The 22,823-nt window shown below is 43.2% G+C and overlaps 1 protein-coding gene across 2 annotated transcripts in view; it reads left to right on the forward strand.

Annotated features, from left to right (window-relative positions):
* DSCAM (DS cell adhesion molecule) overlaps positions 1-22,823 on the forward strand; it is a 563,650-nt gene that overhangs the window by 197,638 nt on the left and 343,189 nt on the right. For both annotated transcript variants that reach the window (XM_063447089.1, XM_063447097.1), the window contains exon 4: positions 22,574-22,720. In XM_063447089.1, the coding sequence (XP_063303159.1) occupies positions 22,574-22,720 (147 nt within the window). The remainder of the gene's footprint in view (positions 1-22,573; positions 22,721-22,823) is intronic.

Genomic DNA, 22,823 nt, shown 5'->3' on the forward strand with positions numbered 1-22,823 from the left:
CATTGGATTGGCTAAAAATCAGCCATTTTGATGATGTTTCAAAGGGGGCGGAGCCAGCGCCGTCGGACCTGCGTGGCTTTGGAAATAAGGTGAGTTTTAAACTTTTATAGAGGGGCTTGGGGGTGGCAAGCCTCCTTTATGGTGGGTTAAACACTATAGAGTCAAGAATACATGTTTGTGTTCCTGACCCTATAGTGATCCTTTAATGTTACTCATAGCAATGCAGTAATGTTGCTATACTCAGATAAGACTGCAGTGACATTAGCTTTAACAACAGTGATGCTTACAACTACACTGCTAGCCAGAAGATAATATTAGAGTAAAAGTCTGTTTGGAATTTGAAAGAAGGTAGTTAAGATATAGGGGGATTGCAGCTTTACAGATGCATAGGGGAGTGTTGGATCTAACTTGAACTATCGGTTGAAAGAGTTATGGTGGACTGTAACTCCTGTGACTCTCAGCTGGGCTATAATGATGTATTTCTAGCTTTTAGTGATAGTGAGCTTTTAAAGTTAATCTTTACTGAGAGGTTTAGGTGTGTTGTATCCATCAATATCTGAGTGTAAATATGTAATTAAGTTTAATTTATAATGTCGTTTTTAACTTAATGAGCAATTTTTTGCTTATTACATCTGGACATTACATTCTCAGCAAAGTGAAAATATATTGTTTAAAATCTTTAATCAAATCTAATTAATCCATTCAGGAGATTATTCACAAAACAGTGAATTGAACTGAATACAAATAGCTGTTATTTTTTAACAGGGAGAACTTTTCCAATTGATTTAATTTGGCATCAAACCTTTCCCGTATGTGCCGACATTATCCGCTTGCCCCAGAAGTTTCTCATGTCAGTACTTATAGTATAAATGAGAGTTTTACATGATTGGTAAGCACTGTTACAAAAGAAGCCTTAAATAAGCATTTTTATTGGGTACTCCTGCTTCTAAACCCATTAGTGGGTTAGCGTGACCTAAGATGACTGATTGTATGAGTCAATAAATCCTCTGTACCCATGTTTTACTCAATGTGTGTTCTAGCAGATTGTGTCCCTGTTACACAAAGGAAGTTATTCTATTGCAAAACAGGAGACTACAATGTTTATTAGAGAGTTGTCCGAGAAATCTTTATAAATTGGCAGTCATAGCATGTGCAATGACAATAGTGGGGGAATTAAATGTGATAATCACCACTTCTATGGCTTTTTTCTTTTTTACACATTGCATATATATATATATATATATATATATATATATATATATATATATATAATAAATACACAAGATCCAGCGCACTCTCCTATCTACTAAACAGCAACTTCAAGCCAACTCCTTGGTTTTGCACCCCTCCCTGTTACAGGTGCCTCATCTCAGGTCCCTATTTAGCCTTGTACTGCAGAGAGCCTCAGATGGATTTTTTTCCCAAGTAAGTGGTTAATCTCATAAGAGCAGACATTAGACTGTGAGAGTAGGACCTGCCAAAGATGGGGTACATTGACGTTGTGGCAGGCTTATGCAATGTATGATCATATAATGTAACTAAATCCCCATTTTTTTGCCTAGATTAGGTGTTTTAAAAAAAAACTTTTACAAACTAATAAAATCTGTCAACATTGAAGTTGCTGTTTAGTAGATAGGAGAGTGCGCTGGATCTTGTGTATTTATTGTATAATATGGCCCCCAGCAGCACCCCCACTTAAGCATGTTTAGGTGAGTGCAACCATCCCCCCATGTTTCCTATATATATATATATATATATATATATATATATATATATATATATATATACATTGTAGTAGCTTGCACTCCAAGAAGACTTTTGTAGTGCCCGGTGCTGGTTGTGGCAAAGGTAGATATGGGTGTAGAAACAATCGCACTCCTGGGACTTGGTTGAAGTCCCAACCAAGTCCCAGGAGTGCGATTGTTTCTACACCCATATATATATATATATATATATATTTGTGGTCGGAACTTAAATTCATATATGGAAATAGAGGAGAGGGAGAAAGTTAGTAGTGTTGTGCCGAAACCAACGTACGGGTAGGCCTGTATAAAGAGGGCCCACCAGGGATAATGTGATAATAAGTTAGTAGAGGAAGTGGTGGGTGGGGTCACTTGAACATTACACAACATTAAAACTGCTGACAGGTAGAGTGAATACCATTACAATGGCACCTGCCATGGTGTGGGATATATTAGGCAGCAAGTGAACAGTCAGTTCAATATGTTTTTGCTATGTAAATAAAATATATTAAATGTGTTTCTTTCATATCCCATGCAGTAGCATGCATCCAGATACATGACTGCTGACTAGGTAAAGTGTCCCACAACCCGTTGCCCCAATAACTCACATGAGACCTCGATAAGTTGGGTAAGAACAACAGCCACAGCTTTATTGAATTAAACATGCCAGCAAGTCTTTACTGTCAGCTGTTGGGGTGATTTACCAACAGACAGGTCTATCCTGTTAAACCAAGAGTCCAGAGCAGTCCGCCTCCACCATTAGCTCCCACCAGGCTGCGACTCCCCAAGCCTCCTGGGCACCTTCTTCCACTTCTGCCTGTGCTGGCCAGGACTCCCACATGCTGTGACAAAACAAGAAACAGAAAACCAACAACAAGCACCAGAAACAGACCAACAATTCCATATGTACACGAAAAGTCATAGGGAGGGAGGGAGGGAAAGTCAGGATCAGTGCACTTTCTCAACGCTGACTGGTAAGTCCCCTCCCCTCACTGTCCTTATAACTTGTTGACCATTTGCAACATTGTTTCACTATATCCCCCTCCCTTTAGCTTAGCTCCGATCATGACCCCTTAGCTTAGCATCAGTGATGTCTCCCCTTCCTTGTCAGTCCAGGGAGGGTCTTTATCTGTAACTATTCTTTTCTCGTACTGTTTAGTGATATGTGACTCAGGAGTTTACCCTTGTATCGATTACAGAGCAAAGCATTCTCGGTCTACCCATGACCATACTATCATGGAGATAAAATGTGTACCACCTATTGAAAACATTTCAGAATGAATTGATACATTTCCTCACAGAGCAAAATCAGCTAATGCAATCGGTGACACATGTCCGCCTGGATCATCTAAAGGCTATTCACTAAACCGTGAATTGTCTAGAATGTATCAGGGATTAGAACATTTCAGGTCAAAATAACTGAATGCAATAACCGAAAATATTCAGTAAGTCAGCTGTTTCAAGATTGGCTATCTGAACAATAAATTTGAGATTTTCTAGTGAATTTGCAATGTTCCATGGTTTAGTAACATGTTTTGCTTCGAGTACATACACAACAAACATCTTTAGTTCATCAAAACATACGGGATATGAGAGAATGGTATTAAATACCAGTTTAATTTTCCACCCCATCCCTGGTTTATATCAAAGCAGAGTACTTGCAATTAGACACAAACTATGCTGCTGAGATGAGCCTTTGTGTCTCCGACTCCATTCTCATTGAGATTTCTTGATTATTGTATTCTAAGAAAGGCCCCATAATGTCATGCTCATCAGAGTTCAATTTTCTACCTGCTGGAAAAGGTAGCATTGTATCAAGGAAAATTGCATGATTTTGCTATTACATGACGAAAAGTCATGATTTTATTAAAGACACGGAGGCGAGTATTGCATATCCCTTTCTTTACTGTTGACAAATAGCAGCAAAGGAAACATACAGAATGAAAAAAAAAAAGAATGAACATGTGATAACCTAGGCCCCTCCCCCTCAGGTCCCAGTATAACAGGCAGCACTTCCCTTCCATTTCCCTCTTTCTGCAGATGCGACCAAAGAACAATGTCCATAACTAGAGTAATGCGAGAATAAAGTCCCAAGGTAATAACAGAAAAAACCGAGGAGGTATAACATCACAAACTGGGAAGTGTGGCCGTAGAATCCATAGGACCGATGGAGGACAGCGGGAGGAGACCAATAAAGCGGACCCTTGCTAGACGTCTTGCCAGATTAAGCTGTGGAGACATAAAGGACAGGAGCCAACAGGTTAAAGTCGATACTTGTAACTAGTACAAGGTTACACCAGTGGGAACAAAGACCCTTGTATATACAATCCCACAAAACAATCAATGTTAACATATCCAGTAATATTGAAAACAACAAGTATAAGGACGGCCCCACTTACCGTCCCAAACTATAACATGTGGTGTATCGTGGTATGAGTAATATGGGTGGGGAGATATATACTTACCAGCGTGAGAGTAACAAAAAAGGGTGGGGCAATACTCGCCTCCGTGTCTTTAATAAAATCATGACTTTTCGTCATGTAATAGCAAAATCATGCAATTTTATAACAAGACACGGAGGCTCATATTGCAAGTTTAAAGCTGATCCATTATTACAGCGAATGTGTGTGGGGCCGGCCGAAAGTAGAATTCTCGGAAGGTAGATTCCCTAGACCAATCAGCTGTTCTCATAATGTCTTCTAGGCGGGCGCCCGCAGACATCATAGAAGAGGCCGAAGCCCCTCGTACTGAGTGGGCGCCGAACACTGTAGTGTCAATGCCCGCTTGGGCCAGCAGCCATTTCACCCAGCGTGATAAGGTAGTGCTGGAAACTGGGTGAAAAGGGGGGCGGAAAGATAAGAACAACTGACGGGAGGCAGTAGATCGGTGTGGTTCGGTGCGAGATTCGTATTCACGAAGGCAGGTCACTGGGCATAGCGAAGGAGAGGCAGGGAAACTAGGGTAGGATACCGCCTTGATGGAAGTCTTAGTGCGTCTGCTGATGTTAAAAGTTACCCCGTCCGGGGTGTATGACTTGGCATCGACATCCAGTGCACTGACATCCGAGACTCTCTTGCATGAGATGAGACAGAGCAGGCACACCAATTTGGCCGACAGCTGTTTGAGGGAGAGTCCTGCGTTAGCGGGCCAGGATGAGAGGAAAGCCAATACAACTGAAACATCCCAGGTCGTGGAGTAGCGGGGCCTGGGTGGCCTTGAAAATCTAGAGCCCTTGACGAGTCGGCACACTAGAGGGTGTTGTCCCGCGGGGCGGCCCTCGAAGCCCTGGTGAATCGCCGAGATAGCGGAGCGGTAAAGGTTAATGGTCCTGTAAGCCTTACCGGCTTCGAAGAGAGACGTCAGGAACTGCAGGATCGTTGTTACAGGGGCCGAAACGGGATCCTCGTTCCGAGCCATGCACCAGCTAGCCCAAGCTCGCCAAGCTGACCCATATGCCCGTCTAGTGCCGGGAGCCCATGCTGCAGCCAATAAGAGTCTAGTTGCGTCCGAAACTCCTTGGATTTCCCAGGGTCCCCGGAGATTCGCCACGCCAGAAGTGGGAGAGAGCCCTCCAGCCGGAGGGGATGATAGCGACCCGTCGGGTCTTGTAGCAGGTCGTGGCGACCCGGCAGGAGTCGAGGATAGTCCAACGTCATCTCGAGCATTTGGGGAAACCAAGACTGCGTCTCCCAGAATGGGGTGACCATGACTAGCTCCGCCCGGTGTTTGCGGGTCTGCAGGAGTGAGCGAGGGATCATGGAAAATGGGGGAAAGGCATAGAGGAGGCCTCCCTTCCACTCTTGTAGGAAGGCATCCACTGCCTCCGCCATTGGGTCCGGCCTCCAGCTGAAGAAGCGTGGGAGTTGAGTATTGAGCCGGGAGGCGAAAAGGTCTATGGTAAATGGTCCCCAAAGAGATGATATGTTGGAGAACACCTTCCTGGCTAATCTCCAGTCGCTGGTGTCTGAAAGATAACGTGAACCCCAGTCCGCTTGGACGTTGTGCAGGCCAGGTAAGTACTCTGCGTAGACCATCAGGTTCCGTTCCAGGCAGAATTCCCAAAAATCTTTCGCCAACCTGGCCAGGACCGCCGACTGTGTACCACCCAGGTGGTTGACATATCTCACCGCCGAAACATTGTCCATGCGGAGCCGAATACATGATAGGGCACGGTCCTTGGCGAAGCTGCGGATGGCGAAGGAGCCTGCCAGGAGCTCCAGGGCATTGATATGTAGTCGGGCTTCGGACTCCGACCACCGGCCCCCAGTTGAGATGCCCTCGCAGTGGGCTCCCCAACCGTGTAGACTCGCATCCGAGTCGATCGTGAATTCCGGCGTTAAGCCGAAGATGGCTTTGCCATTCCACGCAGACAGGTTGAGAATCCACCATCGCAACTCGTCTTTCGTCTCGTTGTCCAGGGAGACTAGGTCTGCGTAGGATGCCCCGGCTCTTAGGTGAGCGATTTTTAGGCGCTGTAGCGCTCGGTAGTGGAGTGGGCCTGGGAACACGGCCTGGATTGAAGAGGCCAGTAGGCCTATGAGGCGTGCCAATTGGCGTAAGGTGAGCTGGGGTCGGATAAGGGCCCTGCGCAATTCTTTGCGGATGGAACGAATCTTGGATATCGGGAGACTCAGCGTCGCTGCCCCCGAATCCACTTGGAAACCTAGGAATTCCAAGCGGGTGGCGGGGGTCAGGCATGACTTCTCCCAGTTGATTATGAAACCTAAGCGTGACAAGAGGTTTATGGCTAGTCGTAGGTGTGAGAGGAGGGTGGAGCGCTCCTGAGCCATGAGTAGAATATCGTCTAGGTAGACGATTAGCCGAACTCCTCGACTGCGTAGCCAGGCCATAACGGGCCGTAGAAGTTTTGTGAAACACCACGGGGCTGAGGATAGGCCAAAGGGCAGACAGGTGAATCGCCATATTTCGTGTCGCCAGTAAAAGCGTAGGAGGTCCCGAGAGGCCTCCGCTATTGGCACTGTCAGGTACGCGTCTTTTAGGTCTAGTTTCGCTAGCCAGTCTCCGTGGAGGAGGAGATCCCTTAGCAGGTGAATACCCTCCATCTTGAAATGGCGGTACCTGACTACGGCATTGAGGGGGCGCAAATTTATGACTGGCCTCGATTGGCCGCCTTTCTTTTCCACTAGGAAGATATTGCTTATTACGCCCGCAGGGCTGGGGGGTGCTAGTTCGATAGCCCCTTTGAACTGGAGGGATGAAAGTTCTTCGTCGATCCGACCGCGATCCTGGATGGAAAAGCGGATCGGTCGAGGAGGGGGAATGTGTGTAGGGCGGCAGGTGAGTTCTATATGGAAGCCCTGAATAGTGGCCAGTACCCAGGGATCTGAAGTGATTTGTGACCAGGCTGGGAAAAAATGTTGGAGTCTGCCCCCTATGTAACCCGGAGAAGAAATGTGTGGTAGAAGGCAACTCACCGTATGGTCGTCTGGAGTTTGGGTTACTCCGAAGGCCTCTGGATCGCCATTGACGTCCACGGGATGGAAAAAACATGGGGCGGGAGGTCTCCTGGTATTGGTGATACTGTTGAAAGGAGCCTCTTCCCGTGCCACGGGATTGGGGATAGTTGCGGCCGGACAGACGGCTCCTGCTTCTGCCGGCCCTGGTAGAGACCCGCCCCTGGAATACTCGCCTCATGGAGGCCTGGGCCTTGTCTAGAGCCGTGAATGCCCCCACAAAACGCCCCAAGTCTTTGATGAAGGAGTCTCCGAAGAGGAGTCCTTGGGCGTCTTTGCCCGCCTCCGTAAGGGCGAGGTTGGCTAGTTTTGGCTCAATTTTGAACAATATGGCTTTACGCCTTTCAATAGACAGGGAGGTATTTACGCTCCCAGCAATACAAATTGCTCTCTGGACCCAACCTCTAAGGTCTTCAGGGTCGACCATGCGGTTCTCCGCTCTGGCGTCTTCCGCCAAGTCAAATAATTTGGCCAAAGGCCCGAATATGTCCAGGTGCTTGTCCTGGCAGGACTTCAAAGCGGACTCTAGTCCTTTACGGGGGTTCCAGCCCAGTTTAGTGAGGAACTGGGTCATTTTTGGATCAACCTCTGGGGTGTCACACACCTTGTTGGGCACCAGAGGCCTAGGACACTCCGCCCTCAATTTGTTGCGGGCCGCCTTGCTTAAGGGTTTTCTGACCCAATTTTCCAGATATGTGGCAACGTGGTCGGCTGGGAGCCACTCCGCCGATCTCGGATGATGAAGGTCATCCGGGTCGAAGAGTGGGACCCCCGAAGGATCCACGAGGGATGGCCCCGCAGCCGCAGGGTTCCTGGTCCCCGTCTCGCCTCCGGGCATCTCTGCCTGAGCAGAGGAAAGGAGGTCGAGAGCGCCATCGGCGGAATCCGCATCAGAGTCGGAATCTGACTCGTTCATAGCCTCCTCATTTGACCCGATTTCTGAGTCGGTGCCGCTCTCAATCTGTGCTCTAGCACATTTCCAAAGCCGCGCCCGTTCTGCCTGGCGCGGAAAGGCTCTTTTGCGTGGATGGGACACGCTTTCTGGGGCGACCGAAGGTACGCCAGTCATGGTGTTTCTGGAGGCAGAGGAGTGTTTAGATTTACGGGCAGCCTTTTTGAAGTCCCCTTTAGATACCTCTCCCTGGGGTGTCGAGGTGCCCGAGAGTTGCTCGTCTGAAGGACGGGGCAAGAGGGCTTGTGAAATGGTGTGGGAGAGGGTGGAGGACATAGACCCCATAGCAGCCATAATGGCGTCTGTCACTGAGCGCTGTAGCGCCAGAAACTGTGGTCCACCGGGTTGGGTAGTCCCATCCGCCATAGAAGGCGAAATATCTGAGGTGACAGGGACCTCAGTTCTGATTACTGGGGAATCCGACTCCCCAGAGTGAGCGGACCCAGTAGATAGTCTGGGTTTAGGCATGATCAAGGACGTATGGGTTAGTCACCCAAACAAACTAAGCAAAGGAAAAAACGCTCTCACCAGGGCCCAGACCAGCGACACACTAAGAGGTAGGGACAGAATGACAGAAAATGGCCGCCGGGAATCTCGTGGGATTCGCGGCACCCGCAAGCTACGCGGAGGAATAATGAAACAAGAAGAAGTGCGCAGAGAGGCGCTCGAGCAGAAGAAACAGACAAGGTTACATAAGCAGTGGAGGTCTGGGCCCTGAGGCTAGTGTATAACGACACAATTACTAACCTCAGAAATAAAAGACTAAATAAATACAAATTAAATAAAAATCCATTAAATTATCAATGAATAGTATATAAGAGAAAATATGGCATGTACTTATCTTTGTGTCAGAGCAGCAAAGAAAGAGGGAAATGGAAGGGAAGTGCTGCCTGTTATACTGGGACCTGAGGGGGAGGGGCCTAGGTTATCACATGTTCATTCTTTTTTTTTTTCATTCTGTATGTTTCCTTTGCTGCTATTTGTCAACAGTAAAGAAAGGGATATGCAATATGAGCCTCCGTGTCTTGTTATAAAATTGCTACTTTCAGTGTTAAAGGTAAAGAGAAACAAAATGCATGTTAAGTTGCTATTGATCTTCAATTAATGCAAACCAGGGGTAGATTGGAGAGTGTTCCAAAAGGAATGTATCCATCTTGCACTGCTGCTATTGACTGATACGAATTTCACAGTCTGCGTAGAGGAAGTGAATGACTCATAAGTAAAGTGGTATACAAGTATTTGCTTCTTTTGTATTGAGTACAATGGGGGTTCCAATTGCTGACCCCCCACCCCCTACCACCACCATTCCCATATAGTACACGGTTATAATCATAGATTTTGTTTAGTACGAAATAAAACAACTCAAACAAAACAAAAAACAATCAAATCAGAGCAGAAATGTGTTTGCACAAAAAAGATAAAAAAATATCTATATTTAAAAATATATATTTCAACAAAAAAAATTGATTCTTAAAAAAAGACATTAAAGTATATAATATTAACATATATTAAATATGTTTCACATTACAACATAAATGATTTAAAGTCCACTACACCCCCAACTAGAGTTGCCAACTAGATACGTATATGTTTGTGATACATAAACATGATTCAATCTATTAAGTAGTGCTTGAAGGTTCTGCCCTACAATATGTGGATTTAATTAGCTCCTGGTATTAAATCAGTCAAAGTGCAAATATATTTAGGTTCCATACTGATGTGTGTTGTGAACGTTATCAATACTTCCAGTGACGTGGATAGTGAATTCTTGATGACGCGTCCACCGAACCTGTCTGATTTTAGAAAATAAAAGTAAAAAAGAAAACACTTTTCTCTGTCTCTGTTATTAATATATCATAGTAACGTGACTGACGGTTTAAAAAAAACAAAACATTTTTGAATCCTCTGATCTTATTTTCATACCTCATACAAAACCTTAAACTAAGACTATGTACAACAGATCAATGATGGACAATGAATACCGCAAAACATAATAAAAAACCTCAATCACTAATTTGTTTTTGCACATAAACTAAATGCTAGTGGAGATACGTCTGAGCACAAATGTAAAGATATAGAAAAGGGGAAGCTCAATTTTTATGGCTATTGGCAAGTGTTTCTATGGAGGAAGATGCATTCCAAGATGGCAACAGTGATCAGCACGATGGAGGCCACAGTGATCTTGAATCTCATCCAGGAAAGAGGTCTATGGAAGAGGCGTTAACTGTCCAATCTATGATCATACAAACATTTCTGGACATAATGTCTGACAAACACTTACAAAATCAGTAAGCCCTGGACCTCAGAAGGTGCATGTAGAAACAAAGCTTGAAGAATATGAACACCAGCCCAGCCAACCACATTCAACAAATGGAGATAGAACGAGGCATATTAAAAATAAGATTATGCACGTGGTGCACCAATCTTGGAAGAACAATCTCCACTTGTAATTACGATCTATGTATAAAGTGCTGTATTCCTATATACAAAGACACTCTCATGGAGCTAAGTTAAAGTGAAAATATATCATATCCAAAACAGATGTTATTCTGTTGAATGTTGAAAAGGTATAGGTGGGGTTACTCCCCATTTGGAAAGTTACCAGTTCTTAAAAGAAGAGAGATCTCACTTTTGCAGAGGCTTAGGAAATGGACACGGAACTTACCATATATGGAATCCCTTGATTGAAGTCTGAAAATATAAAGAGCCTCATATCTTGTTCTCGTCATCTGTAACCTATGAGGCAAATGTCAATGAGGCAAATGTCTTTCTACATGCGTAAATTCAGCTTGATATATGATGGAGGTTTTTTAAGTAGTCACCCCCTATGTTCCATACATGGTGGTTGATTGCAGCTGACATCATCACATCTCAGCTTTACATAGCACGTCCTGTGAACCAATCTGATAATGGTAAGGCCTTCAGCAAAGCATATGGCATGATGGATTCCTTACTAAGTAAATTCCTTCACATATCAATATATATATATATGAGCTTTTCTGGGAAGCTTCCTCCCTACTTGCGCAGAATGCTCTCCCTGGCTGTTCCCACCTCCTATAACCTCCGATCCAGTAACAGCACTTTATTTAGTCTACCTCAATACAAAAATAAAGCAGCCCGATCCTCCTTCTCCTACAGAGCACCACAATTATGGAACGACCTTCCGCACACTTTCAAATCGTCCCCAAGCCTAAAGTCCTTTAAGAGATCCCTCTCTACATACCTCAAAACAGAATGCACGTCATGGTTGATTATATATTTCCTACCTGTTCTATGTTCAATTCTGTATATATTGTGTATTAATATTGTTTTTGTATTTTATTGTAACCTATTGTAACAATGCAATGTTTTGTGTATCCAGGACGTACTTGGAAACGAGAGAAATCTCAATATGTCTTTCTTGGTAAAATATTTTATAAATAAATAAATATTGGTTTATTTGAGCTTGTGAACCATTAATATGATGGATATTATGGTTTTATGTACTACTGTGAACAAAGGGTACATGTTTTACCTTTGGGTCAAAAACTGGGATTGTGAGCCTTTCTCCATATTGTGTATCGCTCATTGTTCTCTTGTTACCCACCACCTTGGTTGTAATTATCTCTGTTATGTATTCTTTTTGGAGACTTGAGTAACGTTTCAAATAATAAAAAGGAAAATGTAGCATTAGTTGAGTTCTCTCACTCTTTTAACTATATAGGGTTAAGGGTCCTATATATAAAATGGACTCCCTTGGACCGATGCTCCATCCCCCACCACATCACAATTTAATGATTAGTAATTCCAGATCTCCCAAATGACTTGCATTCAGACAGGCTGTCCTCATTTAGGAGCTAACTACCTCTGTCCCAGTTGTCTTTCTGATGTCCTACTTTTCCAGTACATTGCAGAAAATAGCCAAAATCAGCTATTAAGTCTGTCTTTAAAATTGGAACAAGACTCACGCTCTGCAAGGCTCATTATCTGCCTATTACAACAAGCATAGTATTGGTGTTATTTGCTGAACTAATGTTACATCCACCATTTCTTCATATGAGTAACCTAGTGAGGGACATTCTTAAAGGAACACTGTAGCATAAGGAATGCAAATATGTATTCCTAATGTACATGCTGTACTACTTACCCTTTAGCCCTTGTTGTGCTTTTTCCTCGCTGCTACTTTTCTTCCTCGGTTGAGGTCATCAATGTTAAAGGACCACTCTAGTGCCAGGAAAGCATACTCGTTTTCCTGGCACTATAGTGCCCTGAGGGTGCCCCCACCCTCAGGGTCCTCTTCCCGCCGGGCTCTGGAGAGAGGAAGGGGTTAAACATTTACCTTTCTCCAGCGCCGGGAGGGGAGCTTTCCTCCTCCTCTCCTCCTTCCTCGCGACATCATCGGCTGAATGCGCATGCGCGGAAGGAGCCGCGCGCACATTCAGCCGGTCGCATAGGAAAGCATTTACAATGCTTTCCTTTGGATGCTGGCGTCTTCTCACTGTGATTTTCACAGTGATAAGCACGCAAGCGCCTCTAGCGGCTGTCAATGAGACAGCCACTAGAGGCTCTGGAGGCTGGATTAACCCTCAGTATAAACATAGCAGTTTCTCTGAAAAAAAAAAGGGGTTAATCCTAGAGGGACCTGGCACCCAGACCACCTCATTAAGCTGAAGTGGTCTGGGTGCCTAGAGTGGTCCTTTAACGTTAATCCAAAGCTTCCCATAAAAGTTCTAATGCGTGTGTGGCAAAACTCAGCACTATGGCAATCACATGTTGCTCTAGGAGCAACATTTGATCTATAACTGAGTTTGACTTGGTTATAGCAGAAACAAGCACCTCTAGTGGCTGTCAGGAATCCTGCAATGGAAGCATACAGAACGGCATTGTTTTACATTGTAGGTTTGAACAGACACTGGCACTGCACCCAGAACACTTCAGGTGATGGGGTCTGTGTGCATTTAATGATCATTTAAAGCTAGCCATTATCTCCTACAGTGATTTTAGCTAATCCTAATTTTACCAAAAGTGGCAACGGTGCTATAATTAGACAAGTCATTTAGAACTTTAACAATTGTGTGGATATTTCCCAAATATAGGCAAGGATCTATTCCTTACATACTGTTTGAATCCAATATGTAGCTACAATTTGAAAAAAAACAACCTTTCTAATCACTATAAGTTGTGAATAAATATACTGAGAAATGTGTACTGTTATGTCAAGTGTGCACCCCCAGCTGGCCATATAGGCATTCAATGAGTATTCATTACAATCTGGTCCTATACACAATATACATTATGCAAAGGAAAACGTATTTACTAGTAACAAAAAAAAGTTCAAATACAGGGATAGGGATGTTTTTTTAAATAAAGGTGCTGTTAAAATAGTATGAATGTGTGAGTGAATGAATCCAGGACTATTTCTGTCTCGTTTGAGGATATATGGAGATGTGTGCCTGTGTTGGTTCAGATCTTTCTCTTAGTACCTGGCTGGCCCACAAATGTTCTGGACTACATATCCCTTGATGCTTTGCCAGCATTACGGTTTTAACAGCATCATGCGAGATTTAGTTCACAACATCTGGAGTGCCTACCCCTGGACTACATTATGTGTGAGGATGATCACCTATGAATCAGTGATCGATGATTGTGCAGTTAATAGTTGTGATTGAATATGCCTTCTCTAAATAAACCTTCTGCAGGTATGAGTGAATGCTTCTGAGTTATGACACTGGCATGATTTACCTGGTCTTTCTGATTTACCTGAGCTGTAATACCTGTAGCTCAACCCAACTTGAGGAACTACATTTCCTAAAACCCTAAAAACTATACATACAAAATATGATTTACCGCAGAGCTGTAAGAAAAAGCATTAGGAAGAAGAGAAAGATATTTCTTCTTTTTTTTCTGATGACTGACATTTATTTTTAAAATGGTAACAGGTTTCGTGTCCTAAATACGGAGATAATATTTTTTTAAGGTCAGATGAAATATTAAAATTCAAACCCCAGATTCTCCAAAGTCTTAATTTATCCTGAAGATGCAAGTTTAATTGTCAGTAATTCATAGAGCAGACATGCAGCTCTCAATGCTTGTTTTGTTCTGACTAATACATACGCAACCTTGTAGCACTGTCTGACATCCGTCCCCCCCGTAACCAATCAGCTGGCAGCCTCAATTAAGAGAGCAATAGAGCAATATGCATTGGCGATTTCAAAGGTGACTGTTGCTAAGCAACAGAGACAGAGCTTTTATAGTACACACAATTCTAAAGACACTTAACACTCAATGCACCCACCAGGACTATTCTGTAAATTAGGCTGCACTGCCTTTACAGGATAAAAGTAAAATCTGCTCGCCTGAGGATGTCTAAATACCATGTAAATTAAATATGTAAATATAGAAAGGCACTGAAAAAAGCGGGATCATGTTTGATTCTTATTAAAGCCTACTGATATTTAACGGTTTGATTTCAGAGCTGTTGGGAGGTTAAATGTCAAGAGAATATGATTTAAAGCTGTGTACACTGTCAGTATGCATGGCTTCCACATGCAATGCCCTGCTCGTTATTTGTGTCTCTGTACAGCTGATGGCAGACACTCGATGATAGTCCAGATGATGTTTTCAGCTGAAAAGGCATCATGGGAGATTAGAAGTACCAGAGTTTGGCTATATCTGGTTTTGACTATTGGGCAAATTTGTATTGTTATTGACCTTGTTTGTTTTGCGTTTCCCGTTACTGGATAGATTGTTAAAAATGTCTGTTTTATTTTACATGGCCTGATAATGGGGAACTTTGGCTCATTAAGCCATTAGAGAAGTGGTTTCCAAACCAGTCCTCAAGGCACGCCTACCAGTCCAGGATTTACGGATTACCCAATTGTGTCAAGATGTTGTTGTTATTTTTTCTAAAAACACCTTAGACACAACTGGGTTATCCCTAAATCCTGGAGTAGTAGGCGCGCCCTGAGAACTGGTTTGGAAACCAGTGCATTAGAGGATGCGTCAAATTATTTAGCTGTAATGTAGAGATCAGTGATTGTATCTTGTGGTTAATATCAACACAAATTTGGTCTCTGAAGACCTTCTATAATTAAATTCAGAGCAGACTCACTCATAATAAACAAAGAATGCATGTGCTCAGCACTTAATCACAGTGACCTGTGGTTGAGTGCTGGCCACATAAAAGTGACCTGTTTTTTCGCTGCCTTTACAAAATATGTCTTAAATGTGAACTTGTTTAGAGACTGTCAAGTGACAGGAGGGATTAGTTTGGCAATCAGAGAGTAGTGGGTGGCACATTCCTTAGATTTCAGCCATGTTGAGAATAATGTGTGCCATGAAGTGTTGGTATTGCCATGAATGAGCTATGTAGAGTCCTAGCATGAGCTTGCAACACCTCTCTTTTTACCACTAGACTGCTGGTTATGAAGGGAATAAGAGATATTGTATAAAACATCAATCAATGTAACCCAGCCCAATGTGATTCACATCAAGGGTATATATTCGTCACTTCAAATAGTATTGGATAAAGTGACAGCAAATGTCGGCTACTCCAATGTATGGAAGACCTTTATAACTGCGTCAGAGCCTTCTATTATTAATATGTGGGTCTCTATGATTGGGCATATTTAATTGATATGGTTACTCTTCTCCCACTGTTGGGTCATTGCTCTCCATGTATCAGTGTAAGGTTACTTTTCTCCCACTGTTGGGTCATTGCTCTCCATGTATCAGTGTAAGGTTACTTTTCTCCCACTGTTAGGTCATTGCTCTCCATGTATCAGTGTAAGGTTACTCTTCTCCCACTGTTGGGTCATTGCTCTCCATGTATCAGTGTAAGGTTACTATTTTCCCACTGTTGGGTCATTGCTCTCCATGTATCAGTGTAAGGTTACTCTTCTCCCACTGTTAGGTCATTGCTCTCCATGTATCAGTGTAAGGTTACTCTTCTCCCACTGTTGGGTCATTGCTCTCCATGTATCAGTGTAAGGTTACTATTCTCCCACTGTTGGGTCATTGCTCTCCATGTATCAGTGTAAGGTTACTCTTCTCCCACTGTTGGGTCATTGCTCTCCATGTATCAGTGTAAGGTTACTCTTCTCCCACTGTTGGGTCATTGCTCTCCATGTATCAGTGTAAGGTTACTCTTCTACCACTGTTAGGTCATTGCTCTCCATGTATCAGTGTAAGGTTACTCTTCTCCCACTGTTGGGTCATTGCTCTCCATGTATCAGTGTAAGGTTACTTTTCTCCCACTGTTGGGTCATTGCTCTCCATGTATCAGTGTAAGGTTACTCTTCTCCCACTGTTGGGTCATTGCTCTCCATGTATCAGTGTAAGGTTACTCTTCTCCAACTGTTGGGTCATTGCTCTCCATGTATCAGTGTAAGGTTACTCTTCTCCCACTGTTGGGTCATTGCTCTCCATGTATCAGTGTAAGGTTACTCTTCTCCCACTGTTGGGTCATTGCTCTCCATGTATCAGTGTAAGGTTACTTTTCTCCCACTATTGGGTCATTGCTCTCCATGTATCAGTGTAAGGTTACTCTTCTCCAACTGTTGGGTCATTGCTCTCCATATATCAGTGTAAGGTTACTTTTCTCCCACTGTTGGGTCATTGCTCTCCATGTATCAGTGTAAGGTTACTCTTCTCCCACTGTTGGGTCATTGCTCTCCATGTATCAGTGTAAGGTTACTCTTCTCCCACTGTTGGGTCATTGCTCTCCATGTATCAGTGTAAGGCTACTTTTCTCCCACTGTTGGGTCATTGCTGTCCATGTATCAGTGTAAGGTTACTCTTCTCCCACTGTTGGGTCATTGCTCTCCATGTATCAGTGTAAGGTTGCTCTTCTCCCACTATTGGGTCATTGCTCTCCATGTATCAGTGTAAGGTTACTCTTCTCCCACTGTTGGGTCATTGCTCTCCATGTATCAGTGTAAGGTTACTCTTCTCCCACTGTTGGGTCATTGCTCTCCATGTATCAGTGTAAGGTTACTTTTCTCCCACTGTTGGGTCATTGCTCTCCATGTATCAGTGTAAGGTTACTCTTCTCCCACTATTGGGTCATTGCTCTCCATGTATCAGTGTAAGGTTACTTTTCTCCCACTGTTGGGTCATTGCTCTCCATGTATCAGTGTAAGGTTACTCTTCTCCCACTGTTGGGTCATTGCTCTCCATGTATCAGTGTAAGGTTACTCTTCTCCCACTGTTGGGTCATTGCTCTCCATGTATCAGTGTAAGGTTACTTTTCTCCCACTGTTGGGTCATTGCTCTCCATGTATCAGTGTAAGGTTACTCTTCTCCCACTGTTGGGTCATTGCTCTCCATGTATCAGTGTAAGGTTGCTCTTCTCCCACTATTGGGTCATTGCTCTCCATGTATCAGTGTAAGGTTACTCTTCTCCCACTGTTGGGTCATTGCTCTCCATGTATCAGTGTAAGGTTACTCTTCTCCCACTGTTGGGTCATTGCTCTCCATGTATCAGTGTAAGGTTACTTTTCTCCCACTGTTGGGTCATTGCTCTCCATGTATCAGTGTAAGGTTACTCTTCTCCCACTATTGGGTCATTGCTCTCCATGTATCAGTGTAAGGTTACTTTTCTCCCACTGTTGGGTCATTGCTCTCCATGTATCAGTGTAAGGTTACTCTTCTCCCACTGTTGGGTCATTGCTCTCCATGTATCAGTGTAAGGTTACTCTTCTCCCACTGTTGGGTCATTGCTCTCCATGTATCAGTGTAAGGTTACTTTTCTCCCACTGTTGGGTCATTGCTCTCCATGTATCAGTGTAAGGTTACTCTTCTCCCACTGTTGGGTCATTGCTCTCCATGTATTCAGTGTAAGGTTGCTCTTCTCCCACTATTGGGTCTTTGCTCTCCATGTATCAGTGTAAGGTTACTCTTCTCCCACTGTTGGGTCCTTGCTCTCCATGTATCAGTGTAAGGTTACTCTTCTCCCACTGTTGGGTCATTGCTCTCCATGTATCAGTGTAAGGTTACTTTTCTCCCACTGTTGGGTCATTGCTCTCCATGTATCAGTGTAAGGTTACTCTTCTCCCACTATTGGGTCATTGCTCTCCATGTATCAGTGTAAGGTTACTTTTCTCCCACTATTGGGTCATTGCTCTCCATGTATCAGTGTAAGGTTACTCTTCTCCCACTGTTGGGTCATTGCTCTCCATGTATCAGTATAAGGTTGCTCTTCTCCCACTATTGGGTCATTGCTCTCCATGTATCAGTGTAAGGTTACTCTTCTCCAACTGTTGGGTCATTGCTCTCCATGTATCAGTGTAAGGTTACTCTTCTCCCACTGTTGGGTCATTGCTCTCCATGTATCAGTATAAGGTTGCTCTTCTCCCACTATTGGGTCATTGCTCTCCATGTATCAGTGTAAGGTTACTCTTCTCCCACTGTTGGGTCATTGCTCTCCATGTATCAGTGTAAGGTTACTCTTCTCCCACTGTTGGGTCATTGCTCTCCATGTATCAGTGTAAGGTTACTTTTCTCCCACTGTTGGGTCATTGCTCTCCATGTATCAGTGTAAGGTTACTCTTCTCCCACTATTGGGTCATTGCTCTCCATGTATCAGTGTAAGGTTACTCTTCTCCCACTGTTGGGTCATTGCTCTCCATGTATCAGTATAAGGTTGCTCTTCTTCCACTATTGGGTCATTGCTCTCCATGTATCAGTGTAAGGTTACTCTTCTCCCACTATTGGGTCATTGCTCTCCATGTATCAGTGTAAGGTTACTCTTCTCCCACTGTTGGGTCATTGCTCTCCATGTATCAGTATAAGGTTGCTCTTCTCCCACTATTGGGTCATTGCTCTCCATGTATCAGTGTAAGGTTACTCTTCTCCAACTGTTGGGTCATTGCTCTCCATGTATCAGTGTAAGGGCACTCTTCTCCCACTTTTGGGTCATTGCTCTCCATGTTTCAGTGTAAGGTTTTTCTATTCCCATCCTTGGGTCACTCGACTAAAATCGGACACTCGACTAACCAAACACCGTTTACACCTCCAGACTCCCATAGATTTGTGCTAAAACAACCAAACGGCCCGCGGTTCGGTAGAAAGACTCTCTCACACTAAGGGATTTATGCAAATTCAAGATCAACCCTGGAGGGCATGTATTTTGGGACTTTTAAAACATGAAGAGACCGACCGCAAGGCCAAATCTTATGGAACTATTTTCGGCTACTGTTGCCTGTGCGGTCGGTCAAAACTTTAAACCTCAATAACTCCCGAACCCCTTGTCCGATATGGGTGATTTTTGAATATGTTGCTCACCCAGATCAGGGCTCTTAGGAGATACCAGATTTAAGGATGTACCCTAGGTATTTGTACCCTAGTTAATTATGTTAAATGCTTATCTGAGGGGAGGAGAATTGTGGGTGGTTACTGTAATATTATTGGTTACTGTACTAATTATTGTGGGTGTCTACCTTGCACGAGAGCATTGCATAAAAGCAGGGGTCGTGTGATTAAACTTCAGTTCTGCTCCTGATACTGTGTGTCGTGCAGTTATTGGGAAAGGTGATGGGAAACTATTTGGATTTTACTGCTGATTGTGTTTGTTATGCTGCTGGATTATTCTCTCACTGTGGGTACTGTGCCTGGGATTATTGCTTGTTCCTGAGCCCTACTGGGATCTACAGCAGATTTAGCCTGTGTGATAGCAGCTGGCCGCTACAATCATTAATATACAATCCTCAAGTAAAATCATAATGAGTTTATGATATTTGACCCCTGCTGACCCGACTTTACTTTAGTGTTTCCATTTCTCTATGGACCCGTTAGGTATGAATGGTATATTTTGCCTTACATTGCATGGGTTATGATGCTGTAATAAATGGCTGTAATAAATGGCTGTAATAAATGGCTTGAATCAGCTTCTGAAGAATGAAGGACGGTTTTGCTTCAGTAGAATAAAGTTGGGTTTCTAGTTTCAACCAACCAATTACAATTAATTATTGAAAGCCACATTTGCACGGCTGTCAAATCAAACTGATGTGCTTTCAGCTGGAAGAATAGTTGGTATGTGTGACGAATTGAACCTCGTCATGGGTTCTTGGAAGGGCCTGCTAGCCAGCCTCTAGCCCACCGACTATGGACCAGGTCAGTGACTGTAAAGACCCATTTTTTATTCCCCCTGGTTCGGCACTTTCCATTCATGCGCATTCCTGGCGGCCGTTCGCATGGACTAATGACCCCAACCAAGCTGTAACGCTTGAAGTGGGGACTACAGTGCTGATGGTGTCTGGTGCGGTGCTTGTGGTACTAAGCACTAAGCACTAAGGAAGCAACGATTGGCGGAGGCACCCAGTTGGGGTGCAGGCGGTCCGTCACACTATGGATCCACCCTAAGTTAATATTCTTGGACCAGTGACAAGTGGTTGACAATTTTTCTCTGAATTACACAAATTGCTGGGATATTGCTAAATCATTTCTTTTTGGTACGTTAAAGGAACAGCAATGCCAGGCTAAGAATATGTTTTATAACAAATAGCTCAATGGGACAAATTTTAACATGTTTACAAATGTTATAGCATATACGCATTTCACTGATGAATGGAGCATTTCATTTTAGTGAAAGGCTGAATGAAGAAGAAGAGAAAAAAGGCATCTGACCCATTTAAAATGAAAGTATTGTTCTGATTGGGTGCTCAGGTCCCACAAACTAGGTTCATTTCATGAATAAAGAAAAGTATCTGTTGTTAGAGGCACTTTCAAGAAAGCGTAATGGTGGCAAAGAGATCGATTTTCTGATTTTGGAGAAAAAGTTGACATGGTTGGTTAATACAGCCAAAAATATATAATTTTCACAATTCTATCAGACAAATATGAGCTGTAAATAATTTGTCTTGTGCTCATATAGAATGATACATTGATAGAAATGTACATATTAGGGGGTATTAAACAAAATGTTCTAAAAATTGTGTTGTGAGGGTGTGACAGTACGCCACTAGTGATGTACCTCTGCCAGCAAAGATTGCTACTGAGACAGGGGGAAGCCAACGGCTACAGCTACTCCATCTTGGCAGGTCTCTGGAAGGGCTAGTCTTCCCAGGCAGGTATTGACCCCTCTGCCCATCCAGCTTCTCCAAGGCAGGTGATGAACCATCTGCCCGTGCTTCTTCTGCCAGGCGATGCCCCTACATTTCTCCCAGGCAGGTATTGGCCCCTCTGCTTGTCCTGCTTGCAAGTACTGCCTATACAAAGTAATTTGAGGCTCTCAAGCCTAGCTCTTTCTTTTACATCCCTGGGACCAGAGAATTGTGCACCCAGCAAGCAGGCCTGAATATTCTGCTCCTGGGTTCCCTGAACAAACCAGACAGAACACAGTTCCCACTCAACACTGTATTATGGACAAGGACTGGACTTTGGTGACTTGGACTTAAACATGTGGTGAAATACACAAATAAATAATATGTTTTACAAAGTTGAGATAACTTGAGATTACATAAATTGACCAATATAACAATTCTAATAATTATGTAAAATTCTCATACAAAAGTTTGGAAAGACAAGCACACATGAGAATATGTATTTTGCATGCATAAGCCTCAATATGCAAATTAATGAGTCTTGCTTTACAGTTAATGCACATAACTTTTGCAATCAACAGATGGAGCTGCACGTAACTGTTGCAGACTCAGTTACAACTAGCATATGGCACAGCACAGGCCTCACAGCCAGACAGGAGACTATGCAAGATGTCCCTCAAAAAATCTTAGAATACACACCCTGCACCTATAACGGGCACAGAGTAACTTAAACATAAGAGTCATCCAAGGACCTACAAGAAGTGTCAGTCTTATGCTCCCAGTGATGGTGACTAACATCACTGAGTGGGAGGTCAAAATGTATACCTCCACGATTATGTACCATTAACTAAAAACAGAGTGAAAATATTCATATTGTATTTTCACTTTCTGTGCAAAAATATCAGAAAAGAAAAAAAAAATGATGCAAAAAATATTTAAATATATGGAAACTACAAACATAATACTTTTCTTTCATTATGTTCATTATGATGTTTCCAGCTGAGGAAAAGCATTTAAACCTATCCGAGCATCATTGTACTACGACTACAGCCTTGAATTGTATGTATAGATACAATATACATATATTGTATCTATACATCTTGGGGCTCGGCTAACACAATGCAAACTAATACTTTAAATAAGATCAGAAGCTGACCTTGCCTTACAGAAGTTTTATGTGTTTAGCACTGCTGAATAATATGTTGACTCTATATAAATATTTGTAATTGTAATTACATCGGAGTACGCATCTTCTTTTATTTGGTATTAACGTCAATGTAACCTATCTTTATTCTATTATAATAGTTAGACAATAGTTTCTTTGGACAATTCTAGAGCAATTCTCGAGCAATTTGACTAATACATGTGTTTTCCATTGTCTTTCAGGATCTAGATTTATCATTACATCCACTGGAGCCTTGTATATTACAGATGTACAGAATGAAGATGGATTAAACAATTATCGATGCACCATACGGCACAAATACACCGGAGAAACGCGGCAAAGTAACAGTGCGCGTCTGACCGTATCAGGTAGTAGATCCATTATAATGTCTTGGCACTAAAATAGCAATGATAGAAAACCTTCAAGTAAATTGCAAATTTTAGGTCAAAATAATAATGAACTGGGATTTTT

Source organism: Pelobates fuscus, chromosome 1 (assembly GCF_036172605.1).
Source record: "Pelobates fuscus isolate aPelFus1 chromosome 1, aPelFus1.pri, whole genome shotgun sequence".
Classification (NCBI taxonomy): Eukaryota; Metazoa; Chordata; class Amphibia; order Anura; family Pelobatidae; genus Pelobates; species Pelobates fuscus.